The sequence below is a fragment of the Bombina bombina genome, chromosome 11 (genome assembly GCF_027579735.1).
Source record: "Bombina bombina isolate aBomBom1 chromosome 11, aBomBom1.pri, whole genome shotgun sequence".
Taxonomy (NCBI): Eukaryota; Metazoa; Chordata; class Amphibia; order Anura; family Bombinatoridae; genus Bombina; species Bombina bombina.
Window position 1 is genome coordinate 172,087,075 of NC_069509.1, and position 22,785 is coordinate 172,109,859.

A 22,785-nucleotide genomic window follows, 5' to 3' on the forward strand; every position below is an offset into this window, starting at 1 on the left:
CTCTAACATACATATAAATGTGTTTGTGTATGTTTGTATGTATCATATTTAAACACAACACAATACAATTGGATACACAGGCCTTTTATGGGTAGTTAATTAAATTTGCATGATTCAGATAGTGTAGTTTATATCCTTCCTTTGTTGGAGAGCCTAGATGGGCTCATAAGGAGCATGCTATAGAAATTCTAATTTACCCCCTAAAAAAAAATAAGAATTCCAATAAAGTGTCACATAATCATCATAGTAATAATTATCAAACAAATATTGTGTGGTGTTTACTGTTAGTCCTCACATCACAAAACTGTACAAAAAAGGAGTGTAAAATAGGTAAAATTTATAGTAGATCTTTTTTTTTTTTTTTTTTTTTTTTTTTTTTTGTGTGTGTGTTTAATTTGCAGGTCTGCTAACACCTTATCTCACATGCAAACCATCTCCAAAAATGTTTTCTGTGTAAAACATAAAGGGTGCTGTGGTATGGCCTGCAAAGTTTCATAATAACATCTGTTGCTGTTTTTACATTGATGTAGCATCACTTAAAGGGACAGTTTACCCAAAATCTTTTTTCCTTCCATAAGGCAGGGAGAGTCCAGACTTAATTCCTTACTGTTGGGAAATAAAACACCTGGCCACCAGGAGGAGGCAAAGACACCCCAGCCAAAGGCTTAAATATCCTTCCCACTTCCCCCTATCCCCCAGTCATTCTTTGCCTTTCGTCACTGTAGGAGGTGGCAGAGAAGTGTCAGAAGGTTTGGATAGTCCTGTAATGGGTATGTTCCCTTTGAGAAAGAACTGGAGTATTAAATATTTTCAACCTCTCAGTGAGAGTATTGATGAAAGTTAGTCTGGAGATGCAGGGAAAGTTTTTCTCCGTACCCATCCAGACTCTCGACTAACAGCTCCTGAGAAATCAGTGTTGACAAGTTTCACTGCTTGCTGCTACACACTCAAGTCCATGTCAGAACGTTGTTGCAAGACTGTCACACTTGAGAGGCTGTGCCTGTTCCACTGCATGGATCCTGTAGGGTAAGACAGTTTTTATATATTCACTTTTGCTATACAGGGTCAGTGTGGCTCCTTTATGCCTCAATAGGATCAAGGGTTAATATCTCCTTCAGGGAGATTATTTGAACAGCTAGGGGTTATTTATACCTGCTTTAATGTGAGTTTTTTTGGGGACTCATAGACTGTGTGCTTTTGGCTTGGAACAAACAGGTTTCGCTTTTGAATGTTGCACAGCTCATAATAGCTTAGTGCCTGTTCTACGCACCACATGACTGGGTACGGTCCTTTCATTTTCCTACAATCCTGCTGCGGACATCACTCATAAGGAGAGAGTTTTCACTGTTGGCTGTCTGGATTTATGATAGGATTGCAGCCTTTTCCTCAAAAAATAAATAAATAAATATCAGCCATGGTGGAGAGCAGAGCCACAAAAGGGCGGAGCTGAATAAAAAGGCTTTGCTACAAAGCATGCTTGTGCACAGCAGAATATTAAGTAAGAATTGTTGAATTGTAGGTAGAGGGTTTCTACAGAACGCAGAAGTTGTCACGTTTCCTGCTCTGGTAGTAGTGTTATTTATTTTTTATTTTTTTTGTAAAATGGATTTACACCTTGTTTACTGCAGCCTTTTCCCAGTAGCCAAACACCGACCATAGTGGAGCCAATCTAATCTTGTAACTGGAGCAGAGACAGCTAGTCACTGTCGTTTTATTAGTAAAACATGCTTTTTGCCTGTTTTGCAGTTCTTATAATATCTACTTAAGCTACATGTGGCAGGATAAAGCTTGTGAAGCATCTTTACAACCCACAAAAAATGAAAGAAATATTTTGGAGATACCCTCTGACTAAAATTAAAGGATGCCTGTATCACAAAAAGTACAGCACTATATTCTCTCTGGAGCACAGGATCCATATTGTATCTTATATACAGTCCAACGCTTAAAAGTTTGTGATAATGGGTGGATGACGCACAAACAGGATACACCACTACAGTTTTTTGATCCCAATTGTCCCCACAAGCAACTTTGACTCAATATGACATACAATTTGGACTTTTGTTGTACTTCTGTGAGAATACAGTATAATGTAGCGCAGTATGAAAAGTGTGTGTGCGTTTTGATGTTTATTACTTCGTAAAATGTACTGAGTATACAGCATTCTCCATACTTGCAAATACCTGCATCTGAAATATTGGAGGTTTGATTAATTTATCTGACTTTAACTATTATAGCTGCACGTCTGTAGCCAAAAAAAAAGTTTCTAATGCTGATAAAAATAAAAATATTAAGAAAAATAAGAATCTACCTGACCACCAGCATAAAACTTATTACCTCTGTCATGCTGGTACGTTTGTAGTTTCTGGGGAGATGGACAATCAGACTCCAGCAGCTACTAAATCCCTCCCCTGCTTCCATCTCCTTTATTTAGTGAAGGTGGAATATAAAATTTATATTTAATTTAGTATACAGGGCGAGATAATCAAATAAACCTTTGCCTTCCAAAGTTAATGCATAACTAAACAGTCCTATTCAGCTACTAATTAGTAAAAACGTACACGGTTTAAATTAACGGACTATGGCTAATACTAAACTAATCCACCTTAAGAGAACAAGGGAATGCTTTGGTGCTAATTGCTATGGGGGAGGTGAGAGAGGCACTGTTCAGTGTAAAATGCACACTGTGCTTTCAACATGGACTTGCAGCTATGTTTATTTGTCTTGCCTGTCCTGAGGGCTCTCAGAGCGAGCAGAGAGTTTAGGCAATAAGGATGGCACCGGCTACAAAACGCCAATTGCTGGCTGTGCCGGTTAAAATACCGGCTGGGTGGCAACCCTAGTCTAGGAAGTGGTGAGTGCCCCAGCCATTGGGATTATAAAGGCGTTCTTTTTTTTTTTTCTTTTTTTTGTCCTTCTGTGGATATATCTGAGCTATGGGGGACTCTGATACTACATTAGAAGGTTCCTCTGCTTCTGTTCTGATGAATAATTCCTGTTTATATTGTGAGGAGGCCGTGGTTTGCCCGCCTTCTCAATTTTGTTCCATTTGCCTAAGCACTGTTCTAAAGTCTAAGAAGGGAGACAAGCCTGCTAATATTCATAGCGCTATTAGCCCCTCTGAGCTGTCTACTTCTAAGGAATCTGTGTCCCGAGAGATTACTACCATTTCGACACATGCAGTCCCCCCCCCGTCTCAACTAATCCTCCATCTGGAGGTGCCTTTTTCCATAAAGTGTGGAGAACTTACTTGTACTTTTGTGAAGAGCGTGACTTTTCCTGGCATAAGGTTAAGGTTGCAAGAATGTAATCTTATTTCCGTGCAGTTACAATCAGTGGTGTCTTACCTCCCTCTAGCAAATGCAAGAGAAAGGTTAAACCTAGTTTTTATGACCTAGAAGTCATCTAAATATTTGTCGGATTTAGCTACTATATCCCAGCTATCTGAGAATGAGTTAACCTCTGTAGCTTCTGAGACTTCAATTTCTAAACCTCCTTCAGCAGAGGAACCCTCCTTTTTAGATATAAAATTGAGCTTCTGCGTTTTTTATTAAAGGAGGTTCTGTCTACACTAGAGGTTCCAGATCCCTAAATTAGACCGGGTTTATGAAGACAGGAAGATCCCTCTGACTTTTCCTGTGCCAGTTAAGATGGCGAACATTTTTAGTAATGAATGGGAAAGAATAGGAACTTCTTTTTCCTGCTCGTCTACTTTAAAAAAAATTTATTCCCGGTCCCTGACTCTCTCAATTAGATTTGTGGGGCTCCATCCCTAAGGTGGATGGCACTATTTCTAAGCTGGCTGGGCGTACTACCATCCCTCTGGAGGATAGTTATTCTTTTAGAGAGCCTATGGATAAGAAAATGGAAACTTTTCTGAGTAAGATTTTTCAACATACAATGTTTTTATTTCTTCTGTTATGTCTGATCAGTCCACGGGTCATCATTACTTCTGGGATATAACTCCTCCCCAACAGGAAATGCAAGAGGATTCACCCAGCAGAGCTGCATATAGCTCCTCCCCTCTACGTCAGTCCCAGTCATTCTCTTGCACCCAACGACTAGATAGGATGTGTGAGAGGACTATGGTGATTATACTTAGTTTTTATGACTTCAATCAAAAGTTTGTTATTTTACAATAGCACCGGAGCGTGTTATTACTTCTCTGGCAGAGTTTGAGGAAGAATCTGCCAGAGTTTTTTACTATGATTTTAACCGGAGTTGTTAAGATCATATTGCTGTTCTCGGCCATCTGAGGGAGGTAAAGGCTTCAGATCAGGGGACAGCGGGCAGATGAATCTGCATTGAGGTATGTAGCAGTTTTTATTTCTGAATGGAATTGATGAGAAAATCCTGCCATACCGTTAAAATGACATGTATGTATACACTTTAGTATTCTGGGAATGGTATTTCACCGGAACTACTCTGTTAAAGGTCACTAATCCTTTTATTAACTATTTATCATGTTAAACGTTTTTGCTGGAATGTAGAATCGTTTACATTGCTGAGGTACTGTGTGAATAAATATTTGGGCATTATTTTCCACTTGGCAGCATTTTTTGCTTTTATTTATGACAGTTTCGTTTCTCTTCACTGCTGTGTGGGAGAGGGAGGGGCTGTTTTTGGCGCTCTTTGCTACGCATCAAAAAATTCCAGTCAGTTACTTTTATATTTCCTGCATGATCCGGTTCATCTCTGACAGATCTCAGGGGTCTTCAAACTTCTTTGAAGGGAGGTAAATTCTCTCAGCAGAGCTGTGAGAATTCTTAGAGTGACTGTGAATAAAAACGTTGCTTTGTATTTTTTATGTCAAATTTAATTATTGTTATTTTACTAATGGGAACAAACCTTTGCTAAAAGTTGTGTTGTTTTAAAGTTGATGCTATAACTGTTTTTCAGTTCATTATTTCAACTGTCATTTAATCGTTTAGTACCTCTTTGAGGCACAGTACGTTTTTGCTAAAAAAGATTATAACCAAGTTGTAAGTTTTTTGCTAGTGTGTTAAACATGTCTGACTCAGAGGAAGATGTCTGTGTCATTTGTTCCAATGCCAAGGTGGAGCCCAATAGAAATTTATGTACTAACTGTATTGATGCTACTTTAAATAAAAGTCAATCTGTACAATGTGAACAAATTTCACCAAACAGCGAGGGGAGAGTTATGCCGACTAACTCGCCTCACGCGGCAGTACCTGCATCTCCCGCCCGGGAGGTGCGTGATATTATGGCGCCTAGTACATCTGGGCGGCCATTACAGATAACATTACAAGATATGGCTACTGTTATGACTGAAGTTTTGTCTAAATTACCAGAACTAAGAGGCAAGCGTGATCACTCTGGGGTGAGAACAGAGTGCGCTGACAATGCTAGGGCCATGTCTGATACTGCGTCACAGCTCGCAGAGCATGAAGACGGAGAGCTTCATTCTGTGGGTGACGGTTCTGATCCAAACAGATTGGACTCAGATATTTCAAATTTTAAATTTAAATTGGAGAACCTCCGTGTATTACTAGGGGAGGTCTTAGCAGCTCTCAACGATTGTAACACCGTTGCAATACCAGAGAAACTGTGCAGGTTGGATAAATATTTTGCGGTACCGGCGAGTACTGAAGTTTTTCCTATACCTAAGAGACTAACTGAAATTGTTACTAAGGAGTGGGATAGACCCGGTGTGCCGTTCTCACCCCCTCCAATATTTAGAAAGATGTTTCCAATAGACGCCACCACTCGGGACTTATGGCAAACGGTCCCCAAGGTGGAGGGAGCAGTTTCTACTTTAGCTAAGCGTACCACTATCCCGGTGGAGGATAGCTGTGCTTTCTCAGATCCAATGGATAAAAAATTAGAGGGTTACCTTAAGAAAATGTTTGTTCAACAAGGTTTTATATTGCAACCCCTTGCATGTATCGCGCCGATTACGGCTGCGGCAGCATTTTGGATTGAGTCGCTGGAAGAGAACCTTAGTTCATCTACGCTAGACGACATTACGGACAGGCTTAGAGTCCTTAAACTAGCTAATTCTTTCATTTCGGAGGCCGTAGTACATTTAACCAAACTTACGGCTAAGAACTCAGGATTCGCCATACAGGCACGTAGGGCGCTGTGGCTAAAATCCTGGTCAGCAGATGTTACTTCTAAGTCCAAATTACTTAATATACCTTTCAAGGGGCAGTCTTTATTTGGGCCCGGTTTGAAAGAAATTATCGCTGACATTACAGGAGGTAAGGGCCACGCCCTACCCCAAGACAAAGCCAAAGCTAAGGCTAGACAGTCTAATTTTCGTCCCTTTCGGAATTTCAAAACAGGAGCAGCATCAACCTCCACTGCACCAAAACAGGAAGGAGCTGTTGCTCGTTACAGGCAAGGCTGGAAGCCTAACCAGGCCTGGAACAAGAGCAAGCAGGCCAGGAAACCTGCTGCTGCCCCAAAGACAGCATGAACCGAGAGCCCCCGATCCGGGACCGGATCTAGTGGGGGGCAGACTCTCTCTCTTCGCCCAGGCCTGGGCAAGAGATGTTCAGGATCCCTGGGCACTAGAGATCATATCTCAGGGATACCTTCTAGACTTCAAATTATCTCCCCCAAGAGGGAGATTTCATCTGTCAAGGTTGTCAACAAACCAGATAAAGAAAGAAGCGTTTCTACGCTGCGTACAAGATCTGTTATTAATGGGAGTGATCCATCCGGTTCCGCGGTCGGAACAAGGACAAGGGTTCTACTCAAACCTGTTTGTGGTTCCCAAAAAAGAGGGAACTTTCAGGCCAATCTTAGATTTAAAGATTCTAAACAAATTTCTAAGAGTTCCATCGTTCAAAATGGAAACTATTCGGACAATTTTACCCATGATCCAAGAGGGTCAGTACATGACCACTGTGGATTTAAAGGATGCTTACCTTCACATTCCGATCCACAAAGATCATCACCGGTATCTAAGGTTTGCCTTCTTAGACAGGCACTACCAGTTTGTAGCTCTTCCATTCGGATTGGCTACGGCTCCAAGAATCTTCACAAAGGTTCTGGGTGCCCTTCTGGCGGTACTAAGACCGCGAGGGATTTCGGTAGCTCCGTACCTAGACGACATTCTAATACAAGCTTCAAGCTTTCAAACTGCCAAGTCTCATACAGAGTTAGTTCTGGCATTTCTAAGGTCGCATGGATGGAAAGTGAACGAAAAGAAGAGTTCTCTCTTTCCTCTCACAAGAGTTCCATTCTTGGGGACTCTTATAGATTCTGTAGAAATGAAGATTTACCTGACAGAAGACAGGTTAACAAAGCTTCAAAATGCATGCCGTGTCCTTCATTCCATTCAACACCCGTCAGTAGCTCAATGCATGGAGGTGATCGGCTTAATGGTAGCGGCAATGGACATAGTACCTTTTGCACGCCTACACCTCAGACCGCTGCAATTATGCATGCTAAGTCAGTGGAATGGGGATTACTCAGATTTGTCCCCTACTCTGAGTCTAAATCAAGAGACCAGAAATTCTCTTCTATGGTGGCTTTATCGGCCACACCTGTCCAGGGGGATGCCATTCAGCAGGCCAGACTGGACAATTGTAACAACAGACGCCAGCCTACTAGGTTGGGGCGCTGTCTGGAATTCTCTGAAGGCTCAGGGACTATGGAATCAGGAGGAGAGTCTCCTGCCAATAAACATTCTGGAATTGAGAGCAGTTCTCAATGCCCTTCTGGCTTGGCCCCAGTTAACAACTCGGGGGTTCATCAGGTTTCAGTCGGACAACATCACGACTGTAGCTTACATCAACCATCAGGGAGGGACAAGAAGCTCCCTAGCAATGATGGAAGTATCAAAGATAATTCGCTGGGCAGAGTCTCACTCTTGCCACCTGTCAGCAATCCACATCCCGGGAGTGGAGAACTGGGAGGCGGATTTCTTGAGTCGCCAGACTTTTCATCCGGGGGAGTGGGAACTTCATCCGGAGGTCTTTGCCCAAATACTTCGACGTTGGGGCAAACCAGAGATAGATCTCATGGCGTCTCGCCAGAACGCCAAACTTCCTCGATACGGGTCCAGATCCAGGGATCCGGAAGCAGTTCTGATAGATGCTTTGACAGCACCTTGGAACTTCGGGATGGCTTATGTGTTTCCACCCTTCCCGCTGCTTCCTCGATTGATTGCCAAAATCAAACAGGAGAGGGCATCAGTAATTCTAATAGCACCTGCATGGCCACGCAGGACTTGGTATGCAGATCTAGTGGACATGTCATCCTGTCCGCCTTGGTCTCTACCTCTAAGACAGGACCTTCTGATACAGGGTCCATTCAAACATCAAAATCTAACTTCTCTGAAGCTGACTGCTTGGAAATTGAACGCTTGATTTTATCAAAACGTGGTTTTTCTGAGTCGGTTATTGATACCCTGATTCAGGCTAGGAAGCCTGTTACCAGAAGGATTTACCATAAAATATGGCGGAAATACCTATACTGGTGCGAATCCAAAGGTTACTCCTGGAGTAAGGTTAGGATCGCTAGGATATTGTCTTTTCTACAAGAAGGTTTAGAAAAGGGTTTATCAGCTAGCTCATTAAAGGGACAGATTTCAGCTCTGTCCATATTGTTACACAAGCGTCTGTCGGAAGATCCAGACGTCCAGGCTTTTTGTCAAGCTTTAGCTAGGATCAAGCCTGTGTTTAAGGCTGTTGCTCCGCCATGGAGTTTAAACTTAGTTCTTAACGTTTTACAGGGTGTTCCGTTTGAACCCCTTCATTCCATTGATATAAAATTGTTATCTTGGAAAGTTCTGTTTTTAATGGCTATTTCCTCGGCTCGAAGAGTCTCTGAGTTATCAGCCTTACATTGTGATTCCCCTTATCTGATTTTTCACTCAGACAAGGTAGTTCTGCGTACTAAACCTGGGTTCTTACCTAAGGTAGTCACTAACAGGAACATCAATCAAGAGATTGTTGTTCCATCCCTGTGTCCAAATCCTTCTTCAAAGAAGGAACGTCTTCTACACAATCTGGATGTAGTTCGTGCCCTCAAGTTCTACTTGCAGGCAACTAAAGATTTTCGCCAAACTTCTTCCCTGTTTGTCGTTTATTCTGGACAGAGGAGAGGTCAAAAAGCTTCTGCTACCTCTCTCTCTTTTTGGCTTCGTAGCATAATACGTTTAGCCTATGAGACTGCTGGACAGCAGCCTCCTGAAAGAATTACAGCTCACTCCACTAGAGCTGTGGCTTCCACTTGGGCCTTTAAGAATGAGGCCTCTGTTGAACAGATTTGCAAGGCTGCAACTTGGTCTTCGCTTCATACTTTTTCCAAATTTTACAAATTTGACACTTTTGCTTCTTCGGAGGCTATTTTTGGGAGAAAGGTTCTTCAGGCAGTGGTTCCTTCTGTATAATGAGCCTGCCTATCCCTCCCGTCATCCGTGTACTTTTGCTTTGGTATTGGTATCCCAGAAGTAATGATGACCCGTGGACTGATCACACATAACAGAAGAAAACATAATTTATGCTTACCTGATAAATTCCTTTCTTCTGTTGTGTGATCAGTCCACGGCCCGCCCTGTTTTAAGGCAGGTAAATATTTTTTAAATTATACTCCAGTCACCACTTCACCCTTGGTTACTCCTTTCTCGTTGATTCTTGGTCGAATGACTGGGACTGACGTAGAGGGGAGGAGCTATATGCAGCTCTGCTGGGTGAATCCTCTTGCATTTCCTGTTGGGGAGGAGTTATATCCCAGAAGTAATGATGACCCGTGGACTGATCACACAACAGAAGAAAGGAATTTATCAGGTAAGCATAAATTATGTTTTTAACAGACGGCAGCTGTAGCCGCGGTTGCTGGAGCAGCTACCTACTGGTGCAACACTGTCAGAGCTTATTGAGGTGGAAACTCCCCTCAAGGATATTCAGGAGAGAATTAAAGCTGTGAGAATTGCTAACTTAATCTGTGAAGCAAATATGCAGATTATTCGCCTAAATGTAAACGCTTCTGGCTTTGCGGTCCTAGCCCGCCGGGCTCTCTGGTTGAAGTCTTGGTCTGCTGATATGACTTCTAAATCTAGACTCCTTTCTCTTCCTTTCACGGGGAAGATTTTATTCGGTCCAGTGCTGGACTCCATTATTTCTACTGTTACCGGAGGGAAAGGTGCCTTCCTACCGCAGGATAAGAATAGGCCTAAGGGATGGCAATTGTCTAATTTTCATTCCGACAAATCACAACAGCAATCCTCATCCAAGTCAGAGCAGCCTATGAGTACTTGGAAGCCCGCTCAGTCCTGGAATAAGTCCCAACAGACTAAGAAGCCCGCTGAGAACAAATCGGCATGAAGGGGCGGCCCCCGATCCGGGATCGGATTGAGTAGGGGACAAGACTGTCTTTTAGCAAATGCTTGGTTCCAGGATGTACGGGATCCTTGAGTCCTGGTGGTTGTATCTCAGAGATACCGGATATGATTCAAATCTCATCCGCCCAGGGTCAGATTCCTACTCTCCAGACTGTTCACACGACCAGAAAAAGAGGACTGCCTTTGTAGTTTGCGTACGGGATCTCTCCTCTTTAGGAGTAATTGTCTTGGTATCTCCAGCAGAAAGAGGTTTGGGGTTTTATTCAAACCTTTTCGTTTCACAAAAGGAAGAAACTTTTCGTCCAATTCTGGACTTAAAGTGCCTAAACAAGTTTAAGTGTTCCATCTTTCAAGATGGAGACAATACGGTCAATCTTTCCTCTGGTTCAGGAAGGACAGTTTATGACCACCATAGACCTGAAGAATGCATACCTTCACGTTCTGATACACAGGGAACATTTTCTGTTCCTGAGATTTGCCTTTCTGTACCAGCACTTCCAGTTCATAGCTCTTCCGTTTGGCCTAGCTACTGCTCCAAGGATATTTTCGAAGGTATTGGGGGCTCTTCTAGCCGTTGCCAGAACACAAGGTATTGCAGTAGCACCTTACCTGGATGATATCTTGGTAAAGGCACCATCTGTTCGTCTGACGGAAGAACATTCGGAGTACCTTGTCAGTCTTCTTCGATCACATGGATGGAAGATAAACTTGGAAAAGAGTTCTTACTCCAAGTACAAGGGTGAATTTCCTGGGAACAATAACAGACTCCATATTGATGAAAATGTTTCTCACAGATCAGACACGTTGCAAGCTAACTACTGCATGTCTTGCTCTCCAGGCCTCCTTCAGACCCTCAATGGCCCAGTGTATGGAGGTGATCCGATTCATCGTGTCATGTATGGACAACATTCCCTTTGCCAGATTCCATCTTAGACCCTTACAACTATGCATACTGAGATAATGGAATGGCGAACATTCAGATCTGTCTCAACAGATCGTGCTGGACGACCTGTCAAGACTCGCTCTCTTGGTGGCTCTGTCTAGATCTGTCCCAAGGCATGTGCTTCTTGAGACCGTCCTTGGAGATTGTTACTACGGACACAAGCCTTTGTGGCTGGGGAGCAGTTTGGGTTGCCAAGAAGGCACATGGGCTGTGTATTCAGGAGTCCTCCCTTCCGATCAATATATTGGAACTCCGCAATTTTCAATGCCTTGAAGGCTTGGCCCCTTCTGGGTTCGTCCCAGTTTATCAGATTCTAATCAGACAATATAACCTCAGCTGCCTACATCAACCATCGGGGGGAGCGAGAAGTGCCTTGGTGATGAGAAGTATCTCGGATACTAGAGTGGGCAGAGACTCACAGCTGTATGCTGTCAACGATCCACATTCCGGGTGTGGACAACTAGGAAGCGGACTTCCTCAGCAGGCAATCCTTCTACCCAGGGGAATGGTCAAGGGGAATGGTCTCTCCACCCAAGGTGTTTGCAGAGATATGCAGCGAGTGGGGGATGCCGGGGATAGATCTCATGGCATCCCGCCTTAAAACCAAGCTAACCAGGTATGTGTCGAGGGATCCTCAGGCGGAACTTATAGATGCCCTATCAGTACCATGGAAGTTCAGAATCCTATATCTTTTTCCTCCATTACCGCTTCTCCCTTGTGTGGTGGCTCGCATCAAGCAGGAACGAGCATCAGTGATTGCTCCATCGTGGCCGTGAAGGATGTGGTTTGCGGATCTGGTGGATATGTCTTAATCTCCTCAGTGGAAGTTACCTTGTTGCAGAGATCTGCTGATACAGGGTCCCTTTTTGTTCATCAAAATCTAGATTCTCTGAAGCTGACTGCGTGGAGATTGAACCCTTAGTCTTAGCCAAGAGAGGGGTTTCTGAGAGTGTTATCGACACACTGGTTCAAGCTCATAAGCCACTTGTCGTATCTACCATAAAGTGTGGAGAACTTACTTGTACTTGTGTGAAGAGAGTGGCTTTTCCTAGCATAAGGTTAAGGTTGCAAGAATTTAATATCTTCTCCAGGATGGACTGGAGAAGGGTCTATCTGCTAGTTCCCTGAAGGGACAGATATTGGCCCTGTTGGTGTTACTGCACAAGAGATTGGCTTAGCTCCCGGATGTGCAGTCCTTTGTTGAGGCTCTGACTAGAATCAGACCTGTGTATTTAGATCTGGGGCTTTGCCTTGGAGCCTCAATCCTGTTCTTAGCGCTGAGTTTGAGATTTCTGCTTTGCAATGTGACCCCCCTTATCCTGGTTTCCATGCTGATAAGGCGGTTTTACGTACTAAATTAGGGTTCCTCCCTAAGGTGGTGTCGGATCGTAACATTAATCAAGAAATTGTTGTGTCCTAATCCTTCAGCGAAGGAATGCTTGCTTCACAATCTAGATGTGGTTCGTGCCTTGAAGTTCTATCTTCAGGCTACTAAGGAATTCAGACAATCTTCCTCTGTCATCTATGCAGGGAAGCGTAAGAGGTAGAAGGCTACTACGATTTCCCTATCTTTCTGGTTGAGGCGTGTCATCCGCTTAGCTTATGAGACAGCAAGGCGACAGCCTCCTGAGAGGATAACTGCTCATTCCACTAGCTTCCCTGCCTTATGGAAGGAAAACATAATTTATGCTTACCAGATAAATTCCTTTCCTTCCTAGATTTTATTTTTGTCGGGCGGCTCCTTTTTTATATTTCTTCTTGCATATTTATACCCCGTTTCTCCTACTTTTCCTTGTTCCCTCGGCAGAATGACGGTGGGAAGTCGGAGGGATATTTAAGCCTTTGGCTGGGGGTGTCTTTGCTTCCTCCTGGTGGCCAGGTGTTGTATTAATCAACAGTAAGGAATGAAGTTGTGGACTCTCCCTGCCAGGAAGGAAAGGAATTTATCTGGTTAGCATAAATTATGTTTTTCTTCTTTAATTTGTTCCCAATGATCCATTTTTTCTGCTGGAGTGGAATTATGTACAAATATCTCCTTAGCCTTTATTATGACATTTAAAATAGCCGATTTAGCCTTTAGTATCCCTACCTATACTAAAAGTTTCTATATCTAGATATAGGCTATTGGCTAAGAGGTACAAATGTCACCTTTTTAGCAAAAAATTATTTTAGCCGTGGGCTGCTGTAGCAGCTAAGAACGACGATCGATTGAAACAAAGGAGCTTTCTACATGAAGTTTCTTATACTTCATGAATGAAAGTCCCCTTTATTTGTTTCAATAGTCGATTTACTTTCACTTCAATATAGATTTAAAATTCAAATTCTCCATGCTCCGCTGCCCACTTCAAGTCAATTTTTCTGAGAGACCATAGTTTGAATGGTTTTCCAATCGGCGCTAAAGCTGCAACAAAAGTGCCATATGGGTAGAGTACTGATTGGAGAACAATTCATACCTTTAACTCACAGAAAAATGTACTTTTGAAGTTGACAGTGGAGCGTGGGGAATTTGAATTTCATATCTGCATTAAAAAGTAAGTTATAGTGCAACTTCATTACAACTTAGGAATTAAGTTCCATCTAAAATATCACTAACATTCTGGATCTGATTTTATAAAGGACCTGAAAAACTTAATGGGCATTAGAATAAAAAAAAAAATCACTTTTTACCTATGCGGTCTGGAAAACGGAAATTCAAATCAAATATTCCCTAAAATTCTCCAATTTGTGAAAAACGGTTGATTTCTTTAAAAAGTGAAAGGGACATGAAACCCAGTGTTTTTCTTTCATGATTTAGAAATAGCATGCTATTTTAACCCTTTGAGTGCTTAGCACTTTCCCACCTGGGTGCGAAGATTTTTTTAATTTTTTTTTTTTTTTTGGAACAATTTTTTCTATTTTTTTTTTTTTTTTTTTTTTAAACCTAACCTGTTGGCAAGGTTAGGCGATTACCTTTCCAATGGTGGGTCTTGGGGGTCTGTAGCTGCTTAGATGCCTGAGATACAGGCTTCTAAGCAGCATGCCCCCTGCTCCCATACTTAACATTGTTAAGTATAAATAAAGTTGCGCGGTGACGTCATCACGTTATTGCGTGTAACGTCACCACGCAAAACGGGAAGCCCTTACGATGCCTGTCACTCTACAGGCATGATCGCCGGGGTAAGAGTGGGTGGGAGCCCCCAGATCTCCCTCAAGGTGGGAGAGTGCTAGTGACAGCTCTGAGCCGTCATTAGCACCAGAGTGGGAAACTCTGTGATGGCTCAGAGCCGTCATTAGCACTCAAAGGGTAAAACAACTTTCCAACTTACTTCTGTTATCTAATTTCATTTATTCTCTTGATATCCTTTGTTTAAAAGCATATCTAGGCTCAGTAGCTGGTGATTGGTAGCTGCACACAGATACCTCCCGTGATTGGCTCACCCGTGTGCATTGCTATTTTTTCAACAAAGATTATCTACAGAATTAAACAAATTAGATAATAGAAGTAAGTTGGAATGTTGTTTAAAATTGTATTCTGTATCTGAATCATGGGTTTCATGTCCCTTTTAAGTTTGTTAGAAAGCATTTGGTGGTTAACTCGCAGAAAAAGCTTTAAACCTTAAAACATGCCAAATCTTTCACTATACAGATGACCCTCGTTTTACAACGGTTCAATTTACACCGTTTCAGAATAACAACCTTTTTTTCCAGTCATGTGACTGCTATTGAGAAGCAGTGCATTTATTAAAATAGCCAGTAGGTAGAGCTGTCCGCTTGTGTTGCAGCAAAGACAAGCAAGCTGAAATTAATTAAGTTTAACCAGACCTGAGCTATCGAGCAGATTTCAAAGGAACAAGAGCTTCCTGTCTATAAATCAGTCCAGATTGGAATGCATAGAAAGAACTGTTTGCAGAAAAATGCAAGTGAAGTCTGTGTTGTGTTATTATTTTATTAGGTTTATAATGCTGTTTAGCAAATGGTTTTTGTTCATTTAACTTAGTTTAATTATATATTCTGTGTTGTGTGATTATTTTATTAGGTTTATAATGCTGTTTAGCATTTAAAGTCTTCATTTCAAAGCTTTAAAAATAATGTATTAGGTGTTACTTATGACAATTTTGAGAGGGGCCTGGAACCTATCTTCCTCACTTCCCATTGTCTTACATTATAAACTGGGTTTCAATTTACAACGGTTTTGATTTACAACCATTCCTTCTGGAACCTAACCCCGGCGTAAACTGAGGGCTACCTGTATTAAAGTAATTGTAAAGTTTAAGGAATTAGTGCCCAGTATCTAAAAATACTTTTAACCAGGGGCACTTTAATTCATTCAACTTTACAAACACTTTTTTTTTTTTTTTTTTTTTTTTTTTTTAATACTTATGGTAAACAGACCGCCAATGTATTTTGCAGATCGATGACAAATCAGTCTTCCAATCATTTCGTGCCCCCATTTACGCGTTTGTAAAGTTTAATGCATTAGAGCCCCTGTTATTTTAGATACTGGGCACTAATTCCTTAAACTTTACAATCCCTTTAATAAGAAGAGTTTAAATAGTGATGAAGTGGTTAATTTGTGTTAATGAAATCATGGGACATTGCAGCTGCTGAACTTTTTAAAGTAATCCTGTTTTTGTTTCCCTCAGGAATTTGAAGATCATTTTGATGATGAAATTGAGTTTACACCTCCAGCTGAAGATACCCCTTCTAATCAGTCTCCGGCAGATGTTTTCACATTAACTGTTCCAACTGTATCTCTGTCTGTCCCATCTCATCTACAGTCACCTCAAGGTTTGTTTCTAGCTTATAAATATATATATATTTAAAATTTATATAAAATGCCTCCTGATAAACAGCTTACATTTTTTTTTTTTTAGAAGCTCTGAAAGAAAAGGGGTATTAAATCGCTGCCCTGTATAGCAAGTTTGACAAATACTAGGCACCGTGACTTAGAAAATAAACCTGTGTATGTGTATCTCAGCGCCGACTAAACCTTATGTGCCCGGATTGGTGGTACCTAGCTGCCACCTAGGGTGAATCTAGTAAGAATGTTGTATCCAGGCGCCAACAATGGAGGCTAAGGTTAAAATATTATGTTTATTCTAGACAATGCTGATGTGGTTGTAATGTTAAAAAATAATTAAAATGTATTAAAACACTTTAAATAACAGATACAGGTTAAAATCTAGTTAGAAACGCAAGGATCCTCGCTAAAATATGTTAAAAACAATAAGGTCAAAAACAATATCTATAATCTTTACAATCTTACACTTTCTACAGGGTAATTATATAAATAAATTCCAACAATATTGTTTGTGAGTGAGAGCTTGCGCTCCACACTGTGGATATGGACTTCGTCCAAGTGATATAGGTGTGCTTAAAAATGAGCAAAAAATAAGCAAAAAATAAGCAAAAAATATATATATATCTCAATCTTGTGAAAAATAAAACAACAGTCCTGTGAACAAATTAAATGTCAATCCTGTGAAGAAAAAAATCCTGTGAAGAAATAACTGTGAGATGAGAGTCAATCCAATTGAGAAACTCCACTCCTGTGTAGATAACAATCAGTTCTTGTGTGAAAGATTTCCAGAACAACGTGATATGTGTTGCAAACAAAAAAATGAGAAAAATATAGAAAAAATGTAAGAAAAAATGCTCTTTAGAGACTGAGCTCTAAGTAATAAGCAAAAGTAAAAATACAAATAATAAAAGTAATGTTCTTTGGGGACTATGCCCCAAGCAAAAAATGAAAACAGTACACTAAGAATAACAAACAAATGCTGCCCAACGATAAAAAACCTGTGGAGAAAAAATAATAACAATGTGTAGAAAATTCTTCAAATATACCCTCCTAGTGGAATAGAGCTTACCAGGTCTACGCGTTTCGGCCTTGCCTAGGCCTTTATCAAGACTCTGAGTCTTGATAAAGGCCTAGGCAAGGCCGAAACGCGTAGACCTGGTAAGCTCTATTCCACTAGGAGGGTATATTTGAAGAATTTTCTACACATTGTTATTATTTTTTCTCCACAGGTTTTTTATCGTTGGGCAGCATTTGTTTGTTATTCTTAGTGTACTGTTTTCATTTTTTGCTTGGGGCATAGTCCCCAAAGAACATTACTTTTATTATTTGTATTTTTACTTTTGCTTATTACTTAGAGCTCAGTCTCTAAAGAGCATTTTTTCTTACATTTTTTCTATATTTTTCTCATTTTTTTGTTTGCAACACATATCACGTTGTTCTGGAAATCTTTCACACAAGAACTGATTGTTATCTACACAGGAGTGGAGTTTCTCAATTGGATTGACTCTCATCTCACAGTTATTTCTTCACAGGATTTTTTTCTTCACAGGATTGACATTTAATTTGTTCACAGGACTGTTGTTTTATTTTTCACAAGATTGAGATATATATATATTTTTTGCTTATTTTTTGCTTATTTTTTGCTCATTTTTAAGCACACCTATATCACTTGGACGAAGTCCATATCCACAGTGTGGAGCGCAAGCTCTCACTCACAAACAATATTGTTGGAATTTATTTATATAATTACCCTGTAGAAAGTGTAAGATTGTAAAGATTATAGATATTGTTTTTGACCTTATTGTTTTTAACATATTTTAGCGAGGATCCTTGCGTTTCTAACTAGATTTTAACCTGTATCTGTTATTTAAAGTGTTTTAGAAAATAAACCCTGGTGCCCAGTTAAGAGCCTTTTTGGCCTTTTGATTTCTGAAGACATGTGCAGAGTTACAGCTTCACTTCTCCCCTTTTGTAGTGCGTATAAGCACAGCTTCTCACATTACTTACAGTTGCTGTCAGTCTACCATATATTTAATCTGTGTTCTTGTCCTTCCTTTACTTCAACTCCCCACACGTTGAGCGACCAGACATTACACACCTGCCCCATAAATTGCAAAAAGTCAATGAAGGGGTTAAATTACTGCACTTTGTGTTCTGGGAAATAAAGGGTTTTAGTAATGGCTACCAGTTATGCAGCATTAATTAACCCTTTGATTGCCTTTGTGTTGCCTGGACAATTTAGGGTTATATCAGTATTGTTCTATGTGATAAGGCAGTTAAAGGGCCACTAAACCCAAAATCTTTCTTTCATGATTCAGATAGAACATACAAATTTAATCCACATTACAATTTACTTCTATTGTTAATTTCTCCAACATAGGTGTGTCCGGTCCACGGCGTCATCCTTACTTGTGGGATATTCTCTTCCCCAACAGGAAATGGCAAAGAGCCCAGCAAAGCTGGTCACATGATCCCTCCTAGGCTCCGCCTACCCCAGTCATTCTCTTTGCCGTTGTACAGGCAACATCTCCACGGAGATGGCTTAGAGTTTTTTAGTGTTTAACTGTAGTTTTTCATTATTCAATCAAGAGTTTGTTATTTTCAAATAGTGCTGGTACGTACTATTTACTCAGAAACAGAAAAGAGATGAAGAATTCTGTTTGTATGAGGAAAATGATTTTAGCAACCGTAACTAAAATCCATGGCTGTTCCACACAGGACTGTTGAGAGCAATTAACTTCAGTTGGGGGAACAGTTTGCAGTCTCTTGCTGCTTGAGGTATGACACATTCTAACAAGACGATGTAATGCTGGAAGCTGTCATTTTCCCTATGGGATCCGGTAAGCCATGTTTATTACGATTGTAAATAAGGGCTTCACAAGGGCTTATTTAAACTGTAGACTTTTTTTGGGCTAAATCGATTGATATTAACACTTATTTAGCCTTGAGGAATCATTTATTCTGGGTATTTTGATTTAATAATATCGGCAGGCACTGTTTTAGACACCTTATTCTTTAGGGGCTTTCCCAAAGCATAGGCAGAGTCTCATTTTCGCGCCGGTGTTGCGCACTTGTTTTTGAGAGGCATGGCATGCAGTCGCATGTGAGAGGAGCTCTGATACTTATAAAAGACTTCTGAAGGCGTCATTTGGTATCGTATTCCCCTTTGGGTTTGGTTGGGTCTCAGCAAAGCAGATACCAGGGACTGTAAAGGGGTTTAAAGCTTAAAACGGCTCCGGTTCCGTTATTTTAAGGGTTAAAGCTTCCAAAATTGGTGTGCAATATTTTCAAGGCTTTAAGACGCTGTGGTGAAAATTTGGTGAATTTTGAACAATTCCTTCATGTTTTTTCGCAATTGCAGTAATAAAGTGTGTTCAGTTTAAAATTTAAAGTGACAGTAACGGTTTTATTTTAAAACGTTTTTTGTACTTTCTGATCAAGTTTATGCCTGTTTAACATGTCTGAACTACCAGATAGACTGTGTTCTGAATGTGGGGAAGCCAGAATTCCTATTCATTTAAATAAATGTGATTTATGTGATAATGACAATGATGCCCAAGATGATTCCTCAAGTGAGGGGAGTAAGCATGGTACTGCATCATTCCCTCCTTCGTCTACACGAGTCTTGCCCACTCAGGAGGCCCCTAGTACATCTAGCGCGCCAATTCTCCTTACTATGCAACAATTAACGGCTGTAATGGATAATTCTGTCAAAAACATTTTAGCCAAAATGAACCCTTGTCAGCGTAAGCGTGGCTGCTCTGTTTTAGTTACTGAAGAGCATGACGACGCTGATATTAATATCTCTGAAGGGCCCCTAACCCAATCTGAGGGGGCCAGGGAGGTTTTGTCTGAGGGAGAAATTACTGATTTAGGGAACATTTCTCAGCAGGCTGAATCTGATGTGATTACATTTAAATTTAAATTGGAACATCTCCGCATTTTGCTTAAGGAGGTATTATCCACTCTGGATGATTGTGAAAATTTAGTCATCCCAGAGAAACTATGTAAAATGGACAAGTTCCTAGAGGTGCCGGGGCTCCCAGAAGCTTTTCCTATACCCAAGCGGGTGGCGGACATTGTTAATAAAGAATGGGAAAGGCCCGGTATTCCTTTCGTCCCTCCCCCCATATTTAAAAAATTGTTTCCTATGGTCGACCCCAGAAAGGACTTATGGCAGTCAGTCCCCAAGGTCGAGGGAGCGGTTTCTACTTTAAACAAACGCACCACTATTCCCATAGAGGATAGTTGTGCTTTCAAAGATCCTATGGATAAAAAATTAGAAGGTTTGCTTAAAAAGATGTTTGTTCAGCAGGGTTACCTTCTACAACCCATTTCATGCATTGTCCCTGTCACTACAGCCGCATATTTCTGGTTTGATGAACTGCTTAAGGTGCTCGATAGTGACTCTCCTCCTTATGAGGAGATTATGGACAGAATCAATGCTCTCAAATTGGCTAATTCTTTCACTCTAGACGCCTCTTTGCAATTGGCTAAGTTAGCGGCTAAGAACTCTGGGTTTGCTATTGTGGCGCGCAGAGCGCTTTGGTTGAAATCTTGGTCGGCTGATGCGTCTTCCAAGAACAAGCTACTAAACATTCCTTTCAAGGGGAAAACGCTGTTTGGTCCTGACTTGAAAGAGATTATCTCTGATATCACTGGGGGTAAGGGCCACGCCCTTCCTCAGGATCGGCCCTTCAAGGCAAAAAATAGACCTAATTTTCGTCCCTTTCGTAAAAACGGACCAGCCCAAGGTGTTACGTCCTCTAAGCAAGAGGGTAATACTTCTCAGGCCAAGCCAGCTTGGAGACCAATGCAAGGCTGGAACAAGGGAAAGCAGGCCAAGAAACCTGCCACTGTTACCAAGACAGCATGAAATATTGGCCCCCGATCCGGGACCGGATCTGGTGGGGGGCAGACTCTCTCTCTTCGCTCAGGCTTGGGCAAGAGATGTTCTGGATCCTTGGGCGCTAGAAATAGTCTCCCAGGGTTATCTTCTGGAATTCAAGGGACTTCCCCCAAGGGGGAGGTTCCACAAGTCGCAGTTGTCTTCAGACCACATAAAAAGACAGGCGTTCTTACATTGTGTAGAAGACCTGTTAAAAATGGGAGTGATTCATCCTGTTCCATTAAGAGAACAAGGGATGGGGTTCTACTCCAATCTGTTCATAGTTCCCAAAAAAGAGGGAACGTTCAGACCAATCCTAGATCTCAAGATCTTAAACAAATTTCTCAAGGTCCCATCGTTCAAGATGGAAACCATTCGAACTATCCTTCCTTCCATCCAGGAAGGTCAATTTATGACCACGGTGGATTTAAAGGATGCGTATCTACATATTCCTATCCACAAGGAACATCATCGGTTCCTAAGGTTTGCATTCCTGGACAAACATTACCAGTTCGTGGCGCTTCCTTTCGGATTAGCCACTGCTCCAAGGATTTTCACAAAGGTACTAGGGTCCCTTCTAGCGGTGCTAAGACCAAGGGGCATTGCAGTAGTACCTTACCTGGACGACATTCTGATTCAAGCGTCGTCCCTTCCTCAAGCAAAGGCTCACACGGACATTGTCCTGGCCTTTCTCAGATCTCACGGCTGGAAAGTGAACGTGGAAAAGAGTTCTCTATCCCCGTCAACAAGGGTTCCCTTCTTGGGAACAATTATAGACTCCTTAGAAATGAGGATCTTTCTAACAGAGGCCAGAAAAACAAAGCTTCTGGACTCTTGTCGGATACTTCATTCCGTTCCTCTTCCTTCCATAGCTCAGTGCATGGAAGTGATCGGGTTGATGGTGGCGGCGATGGACATAGTTCCTTTTGCGCGCATTCATCTAAGACCATTACAACTGTGCATGCTCAGTCAGTGGAATGGGGACTATACAGACTTGTCTCCGAAGATACAAGTAAATCAGAGGACCAGAGACTCACTCCGTTGGTGGCTGTCCCTGGACAATCTGTCTCAAGGGATGATGTTCCACAGACCAGAGTGGGTCATTGTCACGACCGACGCCAGTCTGATAGGCTGGGGCGCGGTCTGGGGATCCCTGAAAGCTCAGGGTCTTTGGTCTCGGGAAGAATCTCTTCTACCGATAAATATTCTGGAACTGAGAGCGATATTCAATGCGCTCCAGGCCTGGCCCCAGCTTGCGAGGACCAGGTTCATACGGTTTCAATCAGACAACATGACGACTGTTGCGTACATCAACCATCAGGGGGGAACAAGGAGTTCCCTAGCGATGGAAGAAGTAACCAAAATTATTCTTTGGGCGGAGTCTCACTCCTGCCACCTGTCTGCTATCCACATCCCAGGAGTGGAAAATTGGGAAGCGGATTTTCTGAGTCGTCAGACATTGCATCCGGGGGAGTGGGAACTCCATCCGGAAATCTTTGCCCAAGTCACTCACCTGTGGGGCATTCCAGACATGGATCTGATGGCCTCTCGTCAGAACTTCAAAGTTCCTTGCTACGGGGCCAGATCCAGGGATCCCAAGGCGGCTCTAGTGGATGCACTAGTAGCACCTTGGACCTTCAAACTAGCTTATGTGTTCCCGCCATTTCCTCTCATCCCCAGGCTGATAGCCAGGATCAAGCAGGAGAGGGCGTCGGTGATCTTGATAGCTCCTGCGTGGCCACGCAGGACTTGGTATGCAGATCTGGTGAATATGTCATCGTCTCCACCTTGGAAGCTACCTTTGAGACGAGACCTTCTTGTTCAGGGTCCGTTCGAACATCCGAATCTGGTTTCACTCCAGC

At 41.8% G+C, this 22,785-nt stretch overlaps 1 protein-coding gene across 1 annotated transcript in view; it reads left to right on the forward strand.

The window, feature by feature from the left end:
- Positions 1-22,785, forward strand: part of LMTK2 (lemur tyrosine kinase 2) — a gene marked incomplete at its 3' end in the record, with an annotated part of 424,271 nt that overhangs the window by 86,010 nt on the left and 315,476 nt on the right. Inside the window, 1 exon segment of the mRNA XM_053694835.1 lies at positions 15,878-16,022. Coding sequence (XP_053550810.1) covers positions 15,878-16,022 — 145 coding nt within the window.